This window comes from Oncorhynchus mykiss, chromosome 27, assembly GCF_013265735.2.
Source record: "Oncorhynchus mykiss isolate Arlee chromosome 27, USDA_OmykA_1.1, whole genome shotgun sequence".
NCBI lineage: Eukaryota > Metazoa > Chordata > Actinopteri > Salmoniformes > Salmonidae > Oncorhynchus > Oncorhynchus mykiss.
The window spans coordinates 30,593,605-30,617,696 of record NC_048591.1 but is presented as its reverse complement, the minus strand read 5'-3'; the positions used below and the strand labels follow the sequence as shown (position 1 = coordinate 30,617,696).

Here is a 24,092-nt window from a genome sequence, read left to right as displayed (position 1 = left end):
TTCACACCTCTCTTACTGTGGGGACTCCCTGTCGCTTGTCAAACAGGTGTCACGCCTCTGCTGCCATGGCGACCCCAGTCCAGATTTCAGAGAGGTCGTAGAGGCAGGCAGAGTGTCAGAGTCATGGCAAACCATCTGTTATTGCCTGTCTGTATCACACACCGTAATCAATCAAGTTTCATCAACAACAAAAAATAATCCACACACAAACAAATTCAATACACTAGCTTGTTTTCCCAATGTTCAAAATAATCAGAAAGAAAAGAAAGATGTAGTAAGAGAGGAAAAGTGAGAGAAGTAGCGTAAGAAAGAACAGACCAAAACAGGAAGATAACAGTCAGAGGCTAAAATAGAAAAAGAGAGAGAGAGAACTTAAGCAGAAAACAGATAAGAGAGGGAGGGAAAGTGGAGGACAAAGACGAATGACTGTCAATGGAACATGAAGTGCTGCTGTCCCACTGGGCCTTCCCCTGTAGTAGAGGATAATGACTTGCAGTCTGATGAATAAGTTATGACAGCCTCTCTCCAACAAACAGACAACCTACAGATCACATGACAGGGAAGGAGAGGACGCTAACACAGACCATACTTTGGTTACATAAATCCCATGTTGCCTCAAGTGATCGAGAAATCAATCAAGAGTCAAGACACATTTCTCAATGACAAATTAAGGGAACCATATTAGCCTAGGCATATGCATGTGTGTCGTGCACACGCATGCACGCACACACTCAATGGTAACAATTTACAGAGGGATTTCATTCAGCATAATCTTTTATTGCCTTTTGTTTTTGCTAAAGGAGAAGATTAGAGGGCAGGAGCAGAGAATGGGTTTAAGTAGTGCATTAAAGTTACTTCAGCCTACAATCCCCCTCAGACACACACCTCTGCTTTTGAGGGAGAGAGAGAGTGATGGTAACAGGGTCACAGAGTTCACACATTCTCAATGCAGCGTTAAGACATGCACTCACAGAATTGCAATCTTTTCTGGCGTCTGTAAAGACTTGAAGCAAGAGAGCAGGGTACAGAGAGAGAGAGAGAGAGAGAAAGGTACGTATATAATGAGAAGAATGGAGAGGGAGAGAGGAGAGACAGGGAGAGAGAATAATCCACAGAGATGAAGAGAGATATAACATCAGAGGAAATAGAGTCAGGGGAGAGAATAATCCACAGAGATGAAGAGAGATATAACATCAGAGGAAATAGAGAGAGGGAAGAGAATAATCCACAGAGATGAAGAGAAATATAACATCAGAGGAAATAGAGAGAGGGGAGAGAAAGGAATAGGGAGAGAGAGAGAGAATACAGGAACGAAAGCCAAACTAACAACGACATGTTTTGGAGGATAGCTATGAGGCAGTGACATGGAGACAGACAGACCACAGGGATTAGAGGCAGACAGACAGATAGACCACGGGGAGTAGAGGCAGACAGACAGATAGACCACGGGGAGTAGAGGCAGACAGACAGATAGACCACGGGCAGTAGAGGCAGACAGACAGAGACCCTGGGAGTAGAGGCAGACAGACAGATAGACCACGGGGAGTAGAGGCAGATAGACCACGGCGAGTAGAGGCAGACAGACCACGGGGAGTAGAGGCAGACAAACAGATAGACCACGGGGAGTAGAGGCAGATAGACCACGGCGAGTAGAGGCAGACAAACATATAGACCACAGGGAGAAGAGGCAGATAGATCACGGGGAGTAGAGGCAGACTGACAGACCACGGGGAGTAGAAGCAGACAGACAGATAGACCACGGTGAGTAGAGGCAGATAGACCACGGGGAGTAGAGGCAGACAGACAGATAGACCACGGGGAGTAGAGGCAGACAGACCACGGGGAGTAGAGGCAGACAGACAGATAGACCACGGGGAGTAGAGGCAGATAGACCACGGGGAGTAGAGGCAGACAGACAGAGACCACGGGGAGTAGAGGCAGACAGACAGAGACCACGGGGAGTAGAGGCAGACAGACCACGCGGAGTAGAGGCTGACAGACAGATAGACCACGGGGAGTAGAGGCAGATAGACCACAGGGAGTAGAGGCAGACAGACAGATAGACCACGGGGAGTAGAGGCAGATAGACCACGGGGAGTAGAGGCAGACAGACCACGGGGAGTAGAGGCAGACAGACCACGGGGAGTAGAAGCAGACAGACCACGGGGAGTAGAGGCAGACAGACCACGGGGAGTAGAGGCAGACAGACCACGGGGAGTAGTGGCAGACAGACCACGGGGAGTAGAGGCAGACAGACAGATAGACCACCGGGAGTAGAGGCAGATAGACAGAGACCACGGGGAGTAGAGGCGGACAGACCACGGGGAGTAGAGGCAGACAGACAGATAGACCACGGGGAGTAGAGGCAGATAGACCACGGGGAGTAGAGGCAGACAGACAGAGACCACGGGGAGTAGAGGCAGACAGACAGAGACCACAGGGAGTAGAGGCAGACAGACAGAGACCACGGGGAGTAGAGGCAGACAGACAGACCACGGTGAGTAGATGCAGACAGACAGACAGACCACGGGGAGTAGAGGCAGACAGACAGATAGGCCACGGGGAGTAGAGGCAGACAGGCCACGGGGAGTAGAGGCAGACAGGCCACGGGGAGTAGAGGCAGACAGACCAGAGGCAGACAGACCACGGGGAGTAGAGGCAGACAGACCACGGGGAGTAGAGGCAGACAGACCACGGGGAGTAGAGGCAGACAGACCACGGGGAGTAGAGGCAGACAGACAGACAGACCACGGGGAGTAGAGGCAGACAGACAGATAGGCCACGGGGAGTAGAGGCAGACAGGCCACGGGGAGTAGAGGCAGACAGGCCACGGGGAGTAGAGGCAGACAGACCATAGGCAGACAGACCACGGGGAGTAGAGGCAGACAGGCCACGGGGAGTAGAGGCAGACAGGTCACGGGGAGTAGAGGCAGACAGGCCACGGGGAGTAGAGGCAGACAGGCCACGGGGAGTAGAGGCAGACAGGCCACGGGGAGTAGAGGCAGACAGGCTACGGGGAGTAGAGGCAGACAGGCCACGGGGAGTAGAGGCAGACAGACCATGGGGAGTAGAGGCAGACAGACCAGAGGCAGACAGACCACGGGGAGTAGAGGCAGACAGACCACGGGGAGTAGAGGCAGACAGACCACGGGGAGTAGAGGCAGACAGACCACGGGGAGTAGAGGCAGACAGACCACGGGGAGTAGAGGCAGACAGACAGATAGACCACGGGGAGTAGAGGCAGACAGACAGATAGACCACGGGGAGTAGAGGCAGACAGACAGACCACGGGGAGTAGAGGCAGACAGACAGACCACGGGGAGTAGAGGCAGACAGACAGATAGACCACGGGGAGTAGAGGCAGACAGACAGATAGACCACGGGGAGTAGAGGCAGACAGACAGAGACCACGGGGAGTAGAGGCAGACAGACAGACCACGGGGAGTAGAGGCAGACAGACAGATAGACCACAGGGAGTAGAGGCAGACAGGCCACGGGGAGTAGAGGCAGACAGATCACGGGGAGTAGAGGCAGACAGACCACGGGGAGTAGAGGCAGACAGACCACGGGGAGTAGAGGCAGACAGACCACGGGGAGTAGAGGCAGACAGACAGACCACGGGGAGTAGAGGCAGACAGACCACGGGGAGTAGAAGCAGACAGACAGATAGACCACGGGGAGTAGAGACAGATAGACCACGGGGAGTAGAGGCAGACAGACAGATAGACCACGGGGAGTAGAGGCAGACAGACAGATAGACCACGGGGAGTAGAGGCAGACAGACAAATCATACATGTTTAGAACTGATAATTGATCACGTGGTGCAGGAATGACTGCAATTAATTGATCGTGTGTTTTATTGGTCGTGACAGTTGTGTGGTATTGGTCGTGACAGTAGTGTTGGGTATTGGTCGTGACAGTAGTGTGGGGTATTGGTCGTGACAGTAGTGTGGGGTATTAGTAGTGTGGGGTATTGGTCGTGACAGTAGTGTATGGTATTGCCTGTGACAGTAGTGTGTGGTATTAGTCGTGACAGTAGTGTGTGGTATTGGTCGTGACAGTAGTGTGTGGTATTGGTCGTGACAGTAGTGTGTGGTATTGGTCGTGACAGTAGTGTGTGGTATTGGTCGTGCCAGTAGTGTGTGGTATTGGTCGTGACAGTAGTGTGTGTTATTGGCCGTGACAGTAGTGTGGGGTATTAGTAGTGTGGGGTATTGGTCGTGACAGTAGTGTGGGGTATTGGTCGTGACAGTAGTGTGTGGTATCGGTCGTGACAGTAGTGTGAGGTGTTGGTCGTGCCAGTAGTGTGTGGTATTGGTCGTGACAGTAGTGTGTGTTATTGGTCGTGACAGTAGTGTGGGGTATTAGTAGTGTGGGGTATTGGTCGTGACAGTAGTGTGGGGTATTGGTCATGACAGTAGTGTGTGGTATCGTTCGTGACAGTAGTGTGAGGTGTTGGTCGTGACAGTAGTGTGTGGTATTGGTGGTGACAGTAGTGTGAGGTATTTGTCGTGACAGTAGTGTGTGGTATTGGTCGTGACAGTAGTGTGTGGTATTGGTCGTGACAGTAGTGTGTGGTATTGGTCGTGACAGTAGTGTGTGGTATTGGTCGTGACAGTAGTGTGTGGTATTGGTCGTGACAGGAGTGTGGTATTGGTCGTAACAGTAGTGTGTGGTATTGGTCGTGACAGGAGTGTGGTATTGGTCGTGACAGTAGTGTGTGGTATTTGTTGTGGACCTGTTTTAATTCTCTGGTGGGAGAGATGGAGGGAGGAAGAGCAGTCGTGGTCCATCCTGTGTTTAAGGTTTACTGTAGCAGCTGACTCTTTACCACAGTGCAGGCGGTGTAAAACACTGAGGTGTAAGGCTGGAAGGAAGCCCTCATCAGTGTAATGGGCTCACCTTTTTCAACTCTCAGCCAATGCATACAGTCAGAACTACCAGCTAAACCCCTAATTACTGGCCCTGCTGTATGTTTCTTAAGGCCAGCTAGTTGTTGCGTAGACCTGGCCCATTGATGTTGTGTGTGTACTGTAGGAAGATGCCTTAGGCTAGCATGTGTATTGCTTTGGTAGTATACCCTGTGTTTGTGTGTGTTTATGTGTGTGTGTGTGTGTGTGTTCATGCTCCAGGCATGTAAACAACTGTGTGTTTGAGGGTGTGTGAGTTGGCGTTGATGCCCTGGGCTTGTGCTGCTTGTGTGCGTGTTTCTTCTCTTCAGTGTGTGTGTGTGTGCGTGTGTGTTTCTTTAGAGTGTGTATGTGTGTTTCTTCAGTGTGTGTGTGCGTGTGTTTCTTCAGTGTGTGTGCGTGTTTCTTCAGTGTGTGTGTTTGTGTGTGTTTCTTCAGTGTCTGTGTGTGTGTGTTTCTTCAGTGTGTGTGTGTGTGTGTGTGTGTCTTTCTTCAGTGTGTGTGCTCCTAGTCTGAGGTAGTCTGTTGTCTGTTACAAAAGGCCCTTTGTGTGGGCGACTGTGGCAGACCAGGGTAGTGAGCAGGCCTCCAATTGGGCCGTGGGTCTGCCTAGTACGCAGGCGTGTGTGTGTTTGTCGGTGAGTGTGTGTGCGGGGAGAGGGGGACCAGTTCAGTGAATGGGTTCCAGTGTGTGTCTGGCCCTCTATCCAGTGAGCAGATCTCAGAATGCTCTCTTTCGCTCACACACACCTCTTTCTCCTCTTCCTCTTCACCGGTGAGTCTATACTGATGCTAACTGACCGGTGAGTCTATACTGATGCTAACTGACCGGTGAGTCTATACTGATGCTAACTGACCGTCTATACTGATGCTAACTCACCGTCTATACTGATGTTAACTGACTGTCTATACTGATGTTAACTGACCATCTATACTGATGTAACTTACCATCTATACTGATGTTAACTGACCGTCTATACTGATGCTAACTTACCATCTATACTGATGTTAACTGACTGTCTATACTGATGCTAACTCACCATCTATACTAATGTTAACTGACCGTCTATACTGATGCTAACTCACAATCTATACTGATGCTAACTGACCGGTGAGTCTATACTGATGCTAACTGACCGGTGAGTCTATACTGATGCTAACTCACCGTCTATACTGATGTTAACTGACCGTCTATACTGATGCTAACTCACAATCTATACTGATGCTAACTGACTGTCTATACTGATGCTAACTTACCATCTATACTTATGTTAACTGACCATATATACTGATGCTAACTCACCGTCTATACTGTTGCTAACTCACCGTCTATACTGATGTTAACTCACCGTCTATGCTGATGCTAACTCACCGTCTATACTGATGCTAACTCACCATCTATACGGATGTTAACTCACCATCTATACTGATGCTAACTCACCATCTATACTGATGCTAACTCACCATATATACTGATGCTAACTCACCATCTATACTGATGCTAACTCACCGTCTATGCTGATGCTAACTCACCGTCTATACGGATGTTAACTCACCATCTATACTGATGCTAACTCACCATCTATACTGATGCTAACTCACCATATATACTGATGCTAACTCACCATATATACTGATGCTAACTCACCATCTATACTGATGCTAACTGACCGGTGTGAACTGACTGATGTGAACTTTTGCTAGTAACATTCTAATGTCAATCTATGACCAAGAGTTTTACCAGAGGATTGGATTTCTACGTATGCTATATCATTTGACACGTCAAGTTTTCCTGGTCATGGTTACACTGTTTTTGTACCTTCAAATGTCTTTCCCGTTTCCACTCCACTCTGTGGCTTTCCTTTACCCCGGAGGTGGAATTCTGTATTTGTATTTATTATGGATCCCCATTAGCTGCTCTAGCTACTCTTCCTGCGATCCAGCAAAATGAAGGCAGTTATACATTTTATTAAACATTACAATACATTCACAACACCTTAAGTGTGTGCCCTCAGGCCCCTACTCTACAACCACATATCTACAGTACAAAATCCATGTGTACGTGTGTGTATAGTGTGTATGTTATCGCGTGTTTGTATGCATGTGTCTGTGCCTATGTTTGTGTTGCTTCAAAGGTGTACTTTTATCTATTTTTTTAACTCTGATTCTACTGCTTGCATCAGTTACCTGATGTGGAATAGAGTTCCATGTAGTCATGGCTCTATGTAGTACTGTGGAATAGAGTTCCATGTAGTCATGGCTCTATGTAGTACTGTGGAATAGAGTTCCATGTAGTCATGGCTCTATGTAGTACTGTGCGCCTCCCATAGTCTGTTCTGGACTTGGGGACATTGAAGAGACTTCTGGTGTCATGTCTTGTGGGGTATGCATGGGTGTCTGAGCTGTGTGCCAGTAGTTCAAACAGACAGCTCGGTACATTCAACATATCAATACCTCTCACATGGGGAGTGTGGGTTAATATGGATACCCTCACTTTAAGATAGTGTGGTTTGTATTTAGGCTAGTTCCTCTGTAGTCTGTTTCTAAAGAAATCGAATAAGCAATGGAACTTTACCACCGTAGCTTTATCATCTAAGGGTGATGTGTGACCAATGCTGGATCTAGAACTGTGGTGTTTCTACAGTTAGTTATTAGTTAGTAAGATAGTGAATACATGATGTAACAATTTTATGACAGGAAGTGAAATACCCTGCCTCCAACGTCTATCTCCAGCCCTCTGCTCTCTCTGTCTGCTGTGTTCAGGAAGTCTGAACGAGGTCCAACCCAATGCCCTACCCTCTATCTACCAACGTTACCCCCTACCTCTTACCCACTACTCCCTACTTTCCTACCTCCTAATCTTACCTCCTACCCTCCTACCTCCTACCCTTACCTCCTACCAATATCTTCCTACCCACTACTCTCTACCTTCCTACCTGCTACCCATACCTTCCAACCTCCTACCCCTACCTTCCTACCCTTACTCCCTACATCCCACCCGTGACCTCCTACCACTACCCCCTACCTCCCCAGCCATCCCCAACACCCAGCAGTTCTGTCCAGCAACACTGTTGACTTTATGATTTCAGCTGGAGCTTGGAGGGGGGAGCTGGTGAAACTCTGTGTGTGTGCTTGACTATGAGGGGGTGAGAGTTATGTGAGCCTGTGTGTATGTGTGTGTTTCTATGTTCCTGTACAAGTGTATGTGTGTGTGTCTGTTGGGGAGAGATTATTTAAAGGTTGTTATAGGAATGAAAGGGCCTCTCTCCTTGATGATTAGAAAGTGCCTTGCGCTCTCTCTATTTGCAAAGTGAGGTAATATTTACCTACTCCACTGCCCGGCTTCAGGACAACCAGGGTTTCTGAGGTAAGTGTGTGTGCGTGTGTGTGTGTGTGTGTGTGTGTGTGTGTGTGTGTGTGTGTGTGTATTCCCAGGATCCTGCATTTCTGAATGGAACTGCAGTGATTCCCACACCGCTCTCCCCTTTGGGCCGCCTGGCCCAGGGGTCACAGGTTAATGGTTGTCAAGGCAACCCTGTGGTAGTGGTTAGGGGTTCAGTACAGGGTTCTGCTGCTGTTCACATGTAAATGGGCTGGGCTGGGCTAGGGCTGGGGGGAGGCTGGGCTGAGGGTAGGCTTGGCTAGGGCTGAGGGGAGGCTGGGCTAGGGCTGAGGGGAGGCTGGGCTAAGGCTGAGCTGGGGCTAGGGCTGGGCTGAGGGGAGGCTGGGCCTAAGACTGGGCTGAGGCTGGGCCTAAGACTAAGCAGAGGCTGGGCAAAGGCTGGGCTGAGGGGAGGCAGGACCTAAGACTGGGCTGAGGCTAATAGATGTTATAGACCTTTATACAGGAGAGTCCTTTGAGCAATGGATGTCAGTGTTGTTTGTTACTACGGTTAGGTCTGCTTTGGTGTTGTTTGTTACTACGGTTAGGTCTGCTTTGGTGTTGTTTGTTACTACGGTTAGGTCTGCTTTGGTGTTGTTTGTTACTACGGTTAGGTCTGCTTTGGTGTTGTTTGTTACTACGGTTAGGTCTGCTTTGGTGTTGTTTGTTACTACGGTTAGGTCTGCTTTGGTGTTGTTTGTTACTACGGTTAGGTCTGCTTTGGTGTTGTTTGTTACTACGGTTAGGTCTGCTTTGGTGTTTGTTACTACGGTTAGGTCTGCTTTGGTGTTGTTTGTTACTACGGTTAGGTCTGCTTTGGTGTTGTTTGTTACTACGGTTAGGTCTGCTTTGGTGTTGTTTGTTACTACGGGTAGGTCTGCTTTGGTGTTGTTTGATACTACGGTTAGGTCTGCTTTGGTGTTGTTTGTTACTACGGTTAGGTCTGCTTTGGTGTTGTTTGTTACTACGGTTAGGTCTGCTTTGGTGTTGTTTGTTACTACAGTTAGGTCTGCTTTGGTGTTGTTTGTTACTACGGTTAGGTCTGCTTTGGTGGTGTTTGTTACTACGGTTAGGTCTGCTTTGGTGTTGTTTGTTACTACGGTTAGGTCTGCTTTGGTGTTGTTTGTTACTACGGTTAGGTCTGCTTTGGTGTTGTTTGTTACTACGGTTAGGTCTGCTTTGGTGTTGTTTGTTACTACGGTTAGGTCTGCTTTGGTGTTGTTTGTTACTACGGTTAGGTCTGCTTTGGTGTTGTTTGTTACTACGGTTAGGTCTGCTTTGGTGTTGTTTGTTACTACGGTTAGGTCTGCTTTGGTGTTGTTTGTTACTACGGTTAGGTCTGCTTTGGTCTTGATTGTTACTACGGTTAGGTCTGCTTTGGTGTTGTTTGTTACTACGGTTAGGTCTGCTTTGGTGTTGTTTGTTACTACGGTTAGGTCTGCTTTGGTGTTGTTTGTTACTACGGTTAGGTCTGCTTTGGTGTTGTTTGTTACTACGGTTAGGTCTGCTTTGGTGTTGTTTCTTTGCTAACTTTCCTCCCACTCTCTCCCCCCCCCCCCCCCCCCCCCTTCTCCTCTATCTGCAGTGCACCTAATCCCCACTACGCCCATGGGTGAGGAGCGCCCCCCCCAGGATCAGGGTCAAGTTCAGGGCCAGGGGAAGAGCAGGAAGAGAGTGATCCCTGTCCCTCCCACAGAGGATCCTGATCCAGACCCCATCACTGAGGCTTATGGCTACTGCAACACCCCCGACCGCTCTGAACAGGCCTGGGAGGGTGAGACACACACACACACACACACACACACACACACACACACACACACAGGGGCCTGGGAGGGTGAGACACACACACACACACAGGGGCCTGGGAGGGTGAGACACGCACACACACACACACACAGGGGCCTGGAAGGGTGAGACACGCACACACAGGCCTGGGAGGGTGAGACACGCACGCACACAGGCCTGGGAGGGTGAGACACTCACACACACCACACACACACACACACACACAGGCCTGGGAGGGTGAGACACACACACACACACAGGGGCCTGGGAGGGTGAGACACGCACACACAGGCCTGGGAGGGTGAGACACGCATGCACACAGGCCTGGGAGGGTGAGACACTCACACACACACACACACACACACACACACGCCTGGGAGGGTGAGACACACACACAATCTAATCTGCTGTTCCATTGGTAAGTGGGAAGAAAGAGCAATGTTTCAGTCCTCTGCAGTCTGCTAGCGTGTTAGCCATTTGCTCAACCAATCAGCGAACATAGGTCAACCATATGGAGTCAGTCAGTAACAAGGAAGGCTTAGCCATGTGGAGAAATACAGAACATTTAGATGTGTTGTGTCATGTAAAGATAATTGATAGACTGGTGTTGGGTCATGGTTAGCTAGAGTATAGAGAGGGTTAATAAAACATTAAAACATGTTTTATTGTCCCATACACTGGAAAGGTAACGTAAACTAACTCCCTCTTGTACATCGCCTTGGTCTGTACATTTGACCTTATTTTAGCGCCCCAAAAACGTAATACTTCCAGATACACTGTAATGTCAATACCATTGTAAAGCATAATTTTTCCCCTTTCCAACAAAATCCATGACGAGACCATCACGCTGCCCGTTTCTGCATGACTCAAGAAGACAATGAGCTCTGTCAGGTCTTTTAAAAAATGGTAGGTGGGGAAGCGAAACTAATGTGTGATGGTGAGAAGGAGATGTCATGTGGGGAAACAGCTTTTTTTCACTCGATCTGTCCAACTTATCACCTTATCGCCGCTAAAATGTTAACAAAACACTATAAAGAGTTTATATAATGACATTACATACCTATTTGAAGGTTTGTGTCGAATTTGAATCGGGTTTTTAGGGCGGTGCTAAAGTGATCTTCAGAAGTAAACAGTGGCTTTTGAGAGTCATGATCGTTTGCAGAGGTGACGCAGAAAATGGCTAGGAGGTTAAGGGCGCTGTACTGCAGCGCCCAGGCTCTGTCGTAACCGGCCGCGACCGGGAGGTCCGTGGGGCGACGCACAATTGGCCTAGCGTCGTCCGGGTTAGGGAGGGCTTGGTCGGTAGGGATGTCCTTGTCTCATCGCGCACCAGCGACTCCTGTGGCGGGCCGGGCTCGGTGCGCGCTAGCCAAGGTTGCCAGGTGCACTGTGTTTCCTCCAACACATTGGTGCGGCTGGCTTCCGGGTTGGATGCGCGCTGTGTTAAGAAGCAGTGCGGCTTGGTTGGGTTGTGTATCGGAGGACGCATGACTTTCAACCTTCGTCTCTCCCGAGCCCGTACGGGAGTTGTAGCGATGAGACAAGATAGTAGCTACTACAACAATTGGACACCACGAAATTGGGGAGAAAAAGGGGTAAAAATTCAGCAAAAAAACAGAAAATGGCTAGGTATCCCCCTTACCCCCGTCAATGTCAATTTCTTGTTTTTAAAGGATGATAGAAGTGCTACACCTGGTGGAGAGAGATTGTAAGACAGAAATAGTTGCTTTATGCGTGCTGTACGTTACGACATGACACGTCAAGATGTAACGAGGGTCCGTTTTTTCAACTTTTCTCCAATACTATAGAGCCATTACCATGTCGATCAACGCTTGAATAGAAACATAGTTCACACCCCAGATTTTGAAGTCAACACAGTCGCTACCGTCCCATTAGTTTTCTTTGCTGCCTCGTTTGAATGTCGCAGTTGCGCACATTTGTACGGATTTCACGTTACCGTGAAATGTGTTGTTTTACAGAGTCAGCCATAGTAGTACAGTACCTCTGGAGAAAAGTAGGGTTAACTGTCTTGCTCAAGGGCACATAGACATATTTTGGTTGATACGGTCATGGTTAACTAGATACAGAGGATAAAGAGTCATGGTTAGAGGATAGATAGGATAAAGGGTCAGGGTTAGAGGATAGAGAGGATAAAGGGTCATGGTTAACTAGATACAGAGGATAAAGAGTCATGGTTAGAGGATAGATAGGATAAAGGGTCAGGGTTAGAGGATAGAGAGGATAAAGGGTCAGGGTTAGAGGATAGAGAGGATAAAGGGTCAGGGTTAGATGATAGAGAGGATAAAGGGTCATGGTTAGAGGATAGAGAGGATAAAGGGTCATGGTTAGAGGATAGAGGGGATAAAGGTTCATGGTTAGTTGGAGGATAGAGGATCATGGTTAGAAGATAGAGTGGATAAAGGGTCAGGGTTAGAGGATAAAGTGTCATGGTTAGAGGATAGAGAGGACAAAAGGGTCATGGTTAGGGGATAGAGAGGATAAATGGTCATGGTTAGAGGATAGAGAGGATAAAGGGTCAGGGTTAGAGGATAGAGAGGATAAAGGGTCATGGTTAGAGGATAGAGAGGATAAAGGGTCAGGGTTAGAGGATAGAGAGGATAAAGGGTCAGGGTTAGAGGATAGAGAGGATAAAGGGTCAGGGTTAGAGAGGATAAAGGGTCAGGGTTAGAGGATAGAGAGGATAAAGGGTCATGGTTAGATGATAGAGAGGATAAAGGGTCAGGGTTAGAGGATAGAGTGGATAAAGGCTCATGGTTAGAGTATAGAGAGGACAAAAGGGTCATGGTTAGGGGATAGAGAGGACAAAAGGGTCAGGGTTAGAGGATAGAGTGGATAAAGGGTCATGGTTAGGGGATAGATCGCGCCCTCAGAGCATGCGCAGACCAGCTGGCCGGTGTGTTTACGGACATATTCAATCAATCCCTATACCAGTCTGCTGTTCCCACATGCTTCAAGAGGGCCACCATTGTTCCTGTTCCCAAGAAAGCTAAGGTAACTGAGCTAAACGACTACCGCCCCGTAGCACTCACTTCCGTCATCATGAAGTGCTTTGAGAGACTAGTCAAGGACCATATCACCTCCACCCTACCTGACACCCTAGACCCACTCCAATTTGCTTACCGCCCAAATAGGTCCACAGACGATGCAATCTCAACCACACTGCACACCGCCCTAACCCATCTGGACAAGAGGAATACCTATGTGAGAATGCTGTTCATTGACTACAGCTCGGCATTCAACACCATAGTACCCTCCAAGCTCGTCATCAAGCTCGAGACCCTGGGTCTCGACCCCGCCCTGTGCAACTGGGTACTGGACTTCCTGACGGGCCGCCCCCAGGTGGTGAGGGTAGGCAACAACATCTCCTCCCCGCTGATCCTCAACACTGGGGCCCCACAAGGGTGCGTTCTGAGCCCTCTCCTGTACTCCCTGTTCACCCACGACTGCGTGGCCACGCACGCCTCCAACTCAATCATCAAGTTTGCGGACGACACAACAGTGGTAGGCTTGATTACCAACAACGACGAGACGGCCTACAGGGAGGAGGTGAGGGCCCTCGGAGTGTGGTGTCAGGAAAATAACCTCACACTCAACGTCAACAAAACTAAGGAGATGATTGTGGACTTCAGGAAACAGCAGAGGGAACACCCCCCTATCCACATCGATGGAACAGTAGTGGAGAGGGTAGCAAGTTTTAAGTTCCTCGGCATACACATCACAGACAAACTGAATTGGTCCACTCACACAGACAGCATTGTGAAGAAGGCGCAGCAGCGCCTCTTCAACCTCAGGAGGCTGAAGAAATTTGGCTTGTCACCAAAAGCACTCACAAACTTCTACAGATGCACAATCGAGAGCATCCTGGCGGGCTGTATCACCGCCTGGTACGGCAACTGCTCCGCCCTCAACCGTAAGGCTCTCCAGAGGGTGGTGAGGTCTGCACAACGCATCACCGGGGGCAAACTACCTGCCCTCCAGGACACCTACACCACCCGATGTCACAGGAAGGCCATAAAGATCATCAAGGACATCAACCACCCGAGCCACTGCCTGTTCACCCCGCTATCATCCAGAAGGCGAGGTCAGTACAGGTGCATCAAAGCTGGGACCGAGAGACTGAAAAACAGCTTCTATCTCAAGGCCATCAGACTGTTAAACAGCCACCACTAACATTGAGTGGCTGCTGCCAACACACTGACACTGACTCAACTCCAGCCACTTTAATAATGGGAATTGATGGGAAATGATGTAAATATATCACTAGCCACTTTAAACAATGCTACCTTATATAATGTTACTTACCCTACATTATTCATCTCATATGCATACGTATATACTGTACTCTATATCATCGACTGTATCCTTATGTAATACATGTATCACTAGCCACTTTAAACTATGCCACTTTGTTTACATACTCATCTCATTTGTACATACTGTACTCGATACCATCTACTGTATCTTGCCTATGCTGCTCTGTACCATCACTCATTCATATATCCTTATGTACATATTCTTTATCCCCTTACACTGTGTACAAGACAGTAGTTTTGGAATTGTTAGTTAGATTACTTGTTGGTTATTACTGCATTGTCGGAACTAGAAGCACAAGCATTTCGCTACACTCGCATTAACATCTGCTAACCATGTGTATGTGACAAATAAAATTAGATTTGATTTGATTTGATAGAGAGGATAAAGGGTCATGGTTAGAGGATAGAGAGGATAAAGTGTCATGGTTAGAGGATAGAGAGGACAAAAGGGTCATGGTTAGGGGATAGAGAGGATAAATGGTCAGGGTTAGAGGATAGAGAGGATAAAGGGTCATGGTTAGAGGATAGAGAGGATAAAGGGTCAGGGTTAGAGGATAAAGGGTCAGGGTTAGAGGATAGAGAGGATAAAGGGTCAGGGTTAGAGGATAGAGAGGATAAAGGGTCAGGGTTAGAGGATAGAGAGGATAAAGGGTCAGGGTTAGAGGATAGAGAGCCATGGTAAAAATGTTTATCGAAATTGAAAACTATTGAGTCTTCTGCACAGGCCAGAAGGCCACTGTGGTCTCAAAGAACATCTGACTGCTTAAATGGTTGGTCTCTCAGTCAGTCAGTCAGTCAGGACAGTGTACTATAGTCTTTATTCAAACCATGCACTCTCACAATCTCATGACAGCAACACTTCATATCAATAAGGATTGGAGTTACTTGTATCACATACTACTACAAGGTTATCTGTAAACTACTTCCTCTGATGTTGTATCAGAGGAAGAATGTATTTTATTATAAATCATCACTATTACTAGCCTTACTATGACAGCTACAACCACTACTACTTCTATGATGATGTTGATGGTGATGATGATGGTGTTGATGATGATGATGATGGTGATGTTGTTGATGGTGATGATGATGGTGGTGATAGTGATGATGATGATTGTGGTGATGATGGGGTTGATGGTGATGGTGGTGATGATGATGATAGTGGTGATGATGATGATGAATGTGTGGTCCTCTCCCCTCCCAGGACACAGCCCTGTGGACTACAAGCTGCTGTCTGTCCAGGTGATGATTCGCCATGGCGACCGTTACCCCCTTTACGCCATCCCCAAAACCAAGCGGCCTGCCATCGACTGCACCCTGTCCCCAAAGAGGTGAGAGCTATGCCCACTGACTGAACATCCAATGATGATGCAACAAATAGTCTCTCGTCTCCTATTATTCATTCATCAAGGCCTTCTGTTAAATAAAGATGTCCTCCTGAATGAACTGAAGTCTACTGTAAATGTTAGCTATTCCCTCCAGCTCCACAGTTTCCATTACATCATTTGATCATTAGATAATTACATCATTAGAGCATTAGATCATTAGATTAGATCAAATGCAGCCAGAAAATGATACCACTTTGTCTTGTGAAATTACCCCCCCCCTTTGAAGAGTTTCTGGTTAGCATGTCGGTGGAAAACTTAAGCAATAATTGCTATGAAGAAGAGGGGAATGTCAAAAGAGAAAACGAGCTGTTGTTGTTAGTCAAAGTGATTAGCCATGGTTATGCAGTGTGTGATGTGGAGCTACAAGATGTTCAGTCTGACTGTGTTAGATGTAGTGCTCCCTCCGGGGTTAGAGCTGAGATGTGTTTGCTATGTAATTATCAAGAGTGTCAGGGAGGTGCATGTCCTGCCTGGGGCCACAGGTTCACTTTCAATGGCACCTAGGAGCATCAGAGTGATCCTAGTACACGTTGAGCTCTAACACAGAGACATTCCTTATTTCAAAGTGTGACAATGTTGACTGTCCAACAGTCATTCTGTCTCTCCATTTTACTTTTATCACTCTCATTTTCTCCCACTTGTTTTCCCTCCAGACTGTCACTGTGGTGTTGTGTTTGCTGTTCTGCTGCCACTCTCTGGTGCAGATGGATGCACACACACACACACACACACACACACACAAGGTTTTGCTGCCTCTTATCTCACTTGATTTGAAAAACACGATTTTCCATGCTGCTGTGAAGAAGCAATACTGTCTCTGTCAGAAATACTCCCCACTGAGAAATGACTTAGCACATGATGTGTGTGTGCTAAGTCATTTCTCAGTGTGGAGTATTTCTGACAAACATTTTGATATCCTCTCTCTTTTTCATGTTCTCATCTTCCCATATCCTTTTCTATCTCTGTGTACAACTGTCTTTTATTCTGTGTTCACCTCCCCCCCCCCTCATTCATCTGTCATCCTGTCTCATCGCTCTGCCTCTCATCATGCAGATGGCAGTTTCTGATAACATATTATTTATAGAAAGGGAAGTCATTGCTGTGGCTCTTGCTGCACATTCTCAAAAGCAAAGATCAGGGCAGGAAGGGCTCTTTCAGACCTGGCTTCCCTCAGTCAAAAGTGTGTGTGAAAAGAGTGTGTGTGAGAGAGATTGTTTGTGTGTGTGAGGGCACTTGGGTTCTATCTACTTTGATTGGCACAACAGAGTGATTCCCGGTGACTTCATTCTAAACAGATGGCTGATAAATTCCTCCCCAATCCTCTTTTTGGGATATCTTGGTGTATGGCCATTTGCAAATTCAACATGGGCATTTCATTCTGAGCTGATGGGTCTTGCAGAGGAAGAGTCAGTAATCTGAGTCATCTGTGGCCACTGGGCCTGGCCTTAACAGAGCTGAGAGGACTGGTGAATGTCTGCTATGAAGCCAAACTTTGGCTAGAAGATAATTACACATCTTCACTAATGTTTGGCATGTCACAAGAAGGCATAACCCAAATCACAGGAGGTTGGTGGCACCTTATTTGGGCTCGTTGTAATGACTGGAGTGGAATCAGTGGAATGGTATCAAATACATCAAACAAGGTTTCCATGTGTTTGATGCCATTCCATTTACTCTGTTCCAGCCATTATTATGAGCCATCCTCCCCTCAGCAGCCTCCTGTGACTCAAACCCACATGAGCGCTCGTGCATTCTGAGTTTGTGTCTGTACTCGCACTCTCTCTCTCTGCCTTTCTGTCTCTCTCCCTCTTTCCCCCAGTGCACCTCTCCCTCTGACCAGTATTCAATGCCATCTGGCTCTTAGCACCGACATTCCACTCCAAGTTAGAGCTGAAAGGAGCAAGGGAGAGAGGGAGGAGAGAGAGAGAAATGGATAGATGCAAGGCGACACAGCCAAGCGGAGAGAGTGGGAAGGATTCATGGAGATAAAACAAGAGTGTGAGACAGAGAGAGAGAAACAGAGAGAGTGAGGGATGAAGTTAGACTTGGGGATGTTGAACTGTGGACCTCCTGAGAGAAGATCTTTGTTTTGCTGGAGCTGCAATAAATCAAATTTTATTGGTCACATACACATGGTTAGCAGATGTTAATGTGAGTGTAGCGAAATGCTTGTGCTTCTAGTTCCGACAGTGCAGTAATATCTAACAATTCCCCAACAACTGCCTAATACACACCAATCTAAAGGGAGGAATACGAATTTGTACATATAAACTACCATTCAAAAGTTTGGGGTCACATATCCTTGTTTTTTTAAAGAAAAGCAATTTTTTTGTCCATTAAAATAAAATAGATCAGAAATACAGTGTAGACATTGTTAATGTTGTAAATGACTGACTATTGTAGCTGGAAACGGCTGATTCTTAATAGAATATCTACATACTGTAGGCGTACAGAGGCCCATTATCAGCAACCATCACTGTGTTCACGCTGTGTTAGCTAATCCAAGTTTATGATTTTAAAAGGCTAATTGATCATTAAAAACAACTTTTGCAATTATGTTATCACAGCTGAAAACTGTTGTTCTTATTAAATAAGCAATAAAACTGGTCTTTAGACTAGTTGAGTATCTGGAGCATCAGCATTTGTGGGTTTGATTACAGACTCAAAATAGCCAGAAACAAAGAACTTTCTTCAGAAACTCATCAGTCTATTCTTGTTCTGAGAAATGAAGGTGATTCTTGGAGAGCTGTAGCGCCGAGCTGGCACAGGACGTGCAGGGCTAGGGAGGCGCACAGGAGGCCTGGTGCGTGGGGCTGGCACAATCTTCACCAGACGGCAAGCACGCACCTCAGGGCGAGTATGGAGAGCTGACTCAGGTGACATCAAATCCCGGACACGCTCCGTCGGGCGGATGTCGTGCCTCATGCACCAACACAGCAACTCCCTCATTACTCTCTCCTCCAATCTCCCCATTAACTCCTTCACTGTCTCTGCTTCGCTCCCTTCGCTCACCTCCAATTCCACCCCGACTGGCTCTGGTTCCATCCTCGGCTCCTTACGGTAAGCACGGGGAGTTGGCTCAGGTCTGAATCCTGACTCTGCCACACTCCCCGTGTGCCACCCCAATTTTTTGAGGGGCTGCCTCTCGGGCTTCCTTGCCAGCCGTGCCAACTCCTCGTAGTGTTTCCGCTCAGCCTTAGCTGCCTCCAGTTCCTCCTGTGGACGGCGATACTCCCCAGCCTATGCCCAGGGTCCCTTGCCTTCCAGTATCTCCTCCCATGTCCATTTCTTCAGATAGCGCTGCTCCTCCTTACCATGCTGCTTGGTCCTTTGGTGGTGGGTAGTTCTGTAACGGCCGTTGGTGGAAGAAGGTGAGGACCAATGCGCAGCTGAACACTAAACAACAAACGAACAACCAAACAGCTCCGTCAGGTGCAAAACACACTAAACAGAAAGTAACTACCCACAAACACAGGTAGAAAAGGCTACCTAAGTATGGTTCTCAATCAGAGACAACGATAGACAGCTGCCTCTGATTGAGAACCACACCTGGCCAAACACCAAAGGAAAACAAAACATAGAAAATGAACATATAATGCCCACCCTAGTCACACCCTGACCAAACCACAATGGAGAATAAAAGCCTCTCTATGGCCAGGGCGTGACAGCAGCCTCTCTGAGTTATTGATTGCTGTTTAGCAGTCTGATGGCCTTCAACAGTATGTTATATTTCACAAACTGTTTTTCAGTCTCTCGGTCCCAGCTTTGATGCACCTGTACTGACCTCGCCTTCTGGATGATAGCGGGGTGAACAGTCAGTGGCTCGGGTGGTTGTTGTCCTTGATGATCTTTTTGGCCTTCCTGTGACATTGGGTGCTGTAGGTATCCTGGAGGGCAGGTAGTTTGCCCCCGGTATTGCGTTGTGCAGACCGCACCACTGTCTGGAGAGCCTTGCGCTTTGAGGGCGGTGCAGTTGCTGTACCAGCCGGCGATACAGCCCTACAGGCTGTAAAAGTTTGTCAGGGTTTTAGGTGACAAGCCAAATTTCTTCAGCCTCCTGAGATTGAAGAGGCACTGTTTCGCCTTCTTTATCACACTGTCTGTGTGGGTGGACCATTTCAGTTTGTCTGTGATGTGTACTCCGAGTAACTTAAAACTTTCCACCTTCTCCACTACTGTCCCTTCGATGTGGATAGGAGGGTGCTTCCTCTGCTGTTTCCTGAAGTCCACAATCATCTCCTTTGTTTTGTTGACGTTGAGTGAGAGGTTGTTTTCCTGACACCACACTCCGAGTGCCCTCAATAGATACAGCAGACGTGTGTTTGAGCAGGCTGTTTTGTCTCTGGGGTGTGTGTGGATTATGTGTGTGTGCTTGGGAGAGAGAGATTTACATTTATAAAGGTCTTATTTATAAAGGTCTACAATCTGGGTCTGTTTTTATTTTGACCAGTGTGTAATTATGGGGATCTATTCTGCACTAGCATATGGGTTATAGGCAGGATCCTAGGGGACTGTTCGAGTGTGTGTCTGCATGTAATTTCCTATAGCTGGCACGAGCATGCCAAGTCGACCCACTGTCTCTGTCTGTCTGCGGTCTCTCCAGCTGGAAACTATTCCCCCTCTTTAGCCTGCCTCTCTCTCTCTCTCTCTCTCTCAAGTCAATAGAATAGAAGAATGTTAAATCTAACACCAGCATAATGCATAATTATTTAGAGACTGGAGCTGCCTGGCAAACGTTAGTTAGAGACTGGAGCTGCCTGGCAAACGTTATTTAGAGACTGGAGCTGCCTGGCAAACGTTATTTAGAGACTGGAGCTGCCTGGCAAACGCTATTTAGAGACTGGAGCTGCCTGGCAAACATTATTTAGAGACTGGAGCTGCCTGGCAAACGTTAGTTAGAGACTGGAGCTGCCTGGCAAACGTTAGTTAGAGACTGGAGCTGCCTGGCAAACGTTAGTTAGAGACTGGAGCTGCCTGGCAAACGTTAGTTAGAGACTGGAGCTGCCTGGCAAACGTTAGTTAGAGACTGGAGCTGCCTGGCAAACGTTAGTTAGAGACTGGAGCTGCCTGGCAAACGTTAGTTAGAGACTGGAGCTGCCTGCTGAATGTTAAGAGATGGGCTGCTTGGCAAACGGGATTTCATGATGTAATACTATTCTGTGGTGGAAGGCATAGATTTAGGGTCAATGTTTCAACCAATCATGACAAACCTTGTCGAATCTGAGACTAATGATAGGATGTGATGTGGTTTTGGGTGATGTCTCAGAACTGGATTGCTATGGAAACCAGTGTCTCTGTGTGCATGTGTGCATGCTCATGTATGTGTGTGTGTGCGTGCTCGTGTGTACCGTTGAACCTGCCACCCCATAAATAATCTTTAATCTGTAAAACTATGGTGCGGTTGAGCTGCAGCTCCCAGATTTGATGTATTAAACTGTAATCCTCTATCATCTCTAATCGTTTGGATCTTTGACTGATCATCCCCTGCCCTGACTGTACACTGACCTCACTGTGAGGTAAAGATGATGCTCTTGTCTCTGTAGCCATGTCCCTGCTGATTGTGTTTATATAGCCCTCATACTCTATCTACCGCACATCGAACTAGGCTCAGTCAGTGTTGTGTTAGACAGCTCCCTGGTGGTAGAGACATAACAGTGCAAGACTGCATACTACTTTAACTCTAGTTTTCACCCCATACAAAGGGTTCTTTCCTTCCACATGTCACATATTAATCATGTCACTTATCACCCCCCCCCCCCCCCTTTCATCTCCCTTCCAGGAAGCCCTCCCACCCCCAGCTAAAATCTTTCATTGGTCACATGGCCCAGGGGGGGCATGGCCGCTGGGAGGGGACTCTCAGCTCGTTGCCCCGTCTCCCTAACCACAGCGCTTGTGAGATGGGCGAGCTCACTCAGACAGGTAACCAACCAATCAATCACATTAAAGATATGTAAAGAACCACCTGAACAGGCTGGTTTTATATCTGAAATGTGCAACCAATCTCTGTCTTTCCCTCTTTAGGTGTAGTGCAGCATTTACGCAATGGCCAGCTCCTTCGCCAAGCCTACAAGCGCCACAAACTTCTCCCGCCCGATTGGTCGACCAAGCAAGTGTGGGTGGAGACTACGGGCAGGAGCCGCACCCTCCAGAGTGGGATGGCTCTTCTGTATGGGTTCCTGCCAGACTTTGACTGGAGCCGTCTGACAGTCCACCACCAGTGGAGCACGTTGTTCTGTGGTTCAGCCTGCGACTGTCCTGCTAGGAACCCCTATCTGGAGGAGGAGCAGAGGAGACAGTACCGCCTCAGAGCGGCAGACACTGAACTGGAGAGGACCTACGCAGACATGGCCCGTACACTAGGTCTGCCCCCGCGCCAGCTCAGAGCTGCCAACCCTATAGACTCTCTGCTGTGCCACCTGTGCCACGGCCTGTCCTTCCCCTGTGTGTCAGCAGGGAGTGCTCTCGGCAGTGGGGGCTGTCTGACTCTGGCCCAGTTCGCTGTGATCCGGAGGCAGCAGTTAGAGGACGAGGTGGACAGGAGGAGGGTGGGACTGTATCGCCGCTACGCCGTGCTCGCCATGCACCCCTACCTCAACCGCACCGCCAACAGGTTGGAGCGCGTCGCCAAGGCCTACGCTCCGGGCCGAAAACCCCGCGCTGGAGAGGAGGTGTTCACCCTGTCCTCGGCTCACGACGTCACCGTGGCGCCGTTACTAAGCGCCCTGGGCTTGGAGGAGGCATTGTTCCCGAGGTTTGCAGCAAGGGTTGTGTTTGAGTTGTGGAAGAGTCCGCACGCAACGCAGGGACCACGTAAGGGGCAACAACAGAGTCAGAATAAGGCTTCTGGGGTGAAAGGGGAGAGGTCAAAAGGTGGTAACATGTTTGTGAGGGTTCTGTACAACGGAGAGGACGTAACATTCCATACCACCTTCTGTCGTTCACATGACCGCCATGCCACACAACCGCTATGCCCCCTGGGTAACTTCCTGTCTTTCGTCAGGAAAGACATGTTTGGTGTCCTCAACGCCACGTCCTACCACGACGCCTGCTACCGACAGACAGGCTGACTGACAGAGGGATGGAGAGAGAGGAGGAGAGGAAGGGAATCATTTAGCTGATTTTGGAATTTGTTAATAGCTCTTTTCCCACTTTGATCGTCGTGCCCTATTGAACTATTTTAATGTGTTAAAACTTTGACATTTCTCTAAAGTCAAAAAACATTCCTAGAAAGCATAGATACTGATCATACATGTCATGCACACAAACACACTGCATAAATACACATTTTCACCAACAAATTCCTATACACAAACACTATATACACACTCTTCATGCCTTCTTGATCAGATGTATTTGTCAATGAAGTTAACAATGACTTCTAAACTGACAGCCTTGTGGTGTTGACAATCACACCCGGATACTTAACCTGCAAATATACTCATTTGAACGTTGACCTTTCTACCATTTTTACGTTTTTGAAATGTTTGTAAGAGAAAGACATTCTAGGATGAAAGTTAAGTACTCAAACACTTCATTCGCACATTCCTGCATTCCAACTGGAAATGTTGAGATTCCGCTTTTCCCAAATTCCTGCATAGAAAAGAGGAACATTGAAACTGGAAACACGAATGCTGGATTAGTTCATATAAAATGTTGAAACTGCCAATTATAATTTGTCTCGATATTGTTCTTACATTTTGATTAAAATGGTGCTGGAGACCAATAGAATTAGGGTCGTTTTTTCTGTATAATTAATTCATTTGAGTTTACTGCTGAAAAAAGAGATCAGCCACATACTGTTCTTTCAGGCTGATTTCAATGTTAAGAATTAAGTCATCCCAACAATTTACACTCAATGTTTACTCAATAATGAAAATATTCCACACCTTAGTAAAGGCTAGTTTTTATGGTACTTAGATTTCACTGCTGCTGTAAGATGGTAATAACAGTTGATACATATGTCATCAGTAAATTGTACATTTTTCCACTACATGAAGGAAACCATTTTTCAGTTGGGACTATTTTTATTAATGATGTTCATAATTTTGAATAATTGCAATTTTTACTGTAAAGCACATTACACTGTCTGCAAAGAAGTAATAAAACTTGTTTCCTCACAACGGTCTCTGTATTGTGTGAAAACGTATGAGCTAACTTATTACTGTTCTGAATTCCCCAAGTCTCAGACTAGACGTAATATAGGAAACATAAATCCAGGACAATCAAATTAGTATGATATGTTATGTTTGAAATGGATACATAAGATAGAAGGTTACTTAGGCTAAAACAA

The 24,092-nt window shown here is 47.5% G+C and overlaps 2 protein-coding genes across 6 annotated transcripts in view; both read left to right on the top strand.

Moving 5' to 3' along the window:
* Nucleotides 1–23,922, top strand: part of LOC110507937 (2-phosphoxylose phosphatase 1) — a 28,108-nt gene extending 4,186 nt beyond the window's left edge. Inside the window, exons 1-5 of one of the 4 annotated variants that reach the window (XM_036964990.1) lie at nucleotides 5,542–5,685; nucleotides 9,878–10,066; nucleotides 15,619–15,745; nucleotides 21,582–21,721; nucleotides 21,824–23,922. In XM_036964990.1, the coding sequence (XP_036820885.1) occupies nucleotides 5,637–5,685; nucleotides 9,878–10,066; nucleotides 15,619–15,745; nucleotides 21,582–21,721; nucleotides 21,824–22,869 (1,551 nt within the window). In that variant the 5' untranslated portion in view covers nucleotides 5,542–5,636 and the 3' untranslated portion in view covers nucleotides 22,870–23,922. Of the gene's footprint in view, nucleotides 1–5,541; nucleotides 5,714–9,877; nucleotides 10,067–10,335; nucleotides 10,987–15,618; nucleotides 15,746–21,581; nucleotides 21,722–21,823 lie in introns of those variants that run through there. The other 3 variants (XM_036964991.1, XM_036964989.1, XM_036964992.1) reach the window with 3 other exon arrangements.
* LOC118944677 lies at nucleotides 8,586–9,868 on the top strand. Of its 2 annotated transcripts, none has more exons than XM_036964994.1 (2): nucleotides 8,586–9,761; nucleotides 9,795–9,868. In XM_036964994.1, exons 1-2 carry the CDS (start codon nucleotides 8,779–8,781, stop codon nucleotides 9,820–9,822), a joined length of 1,011 nt encoding a protein of 336 aa, XP_036820889.1. In that variant the 5' UTR covers nucleotides 8,586–8,778; the 3' UTR covers nucleotides 9,823–9,868. The 2 variants fall into 2 exon arrangements, with proteins under 2 accessions (XP_036820889.1, XP_036820888.1); XM_036964993.1 differs by having other exon boundaries at nucleotides 8,586–9,038; nucleotides 9,069–9,860.
* Nucleotides 23,923–24,092: the final 170 nt, after the last annotated feature.

What these genes read in the sequence shown, in the direction of transcription:
- LOC118944677 (XM_036964993.1), top strand. Translation starts at nt 8,779, where the DNA reads ATGTCAGTGTTGTTTGTTACTACGGTTAGGTCTGCTTTGGTGTTGTTT. An exon ending in TTGTTTGTTACTACGGTTAG is followed by an intron (nt 9,039 to 9,068) that starts GTCTGCTTTGGT and finishes TACTACGGTTAG; the next exon opens with GTCTGCTTTGGTGTTGTTTG.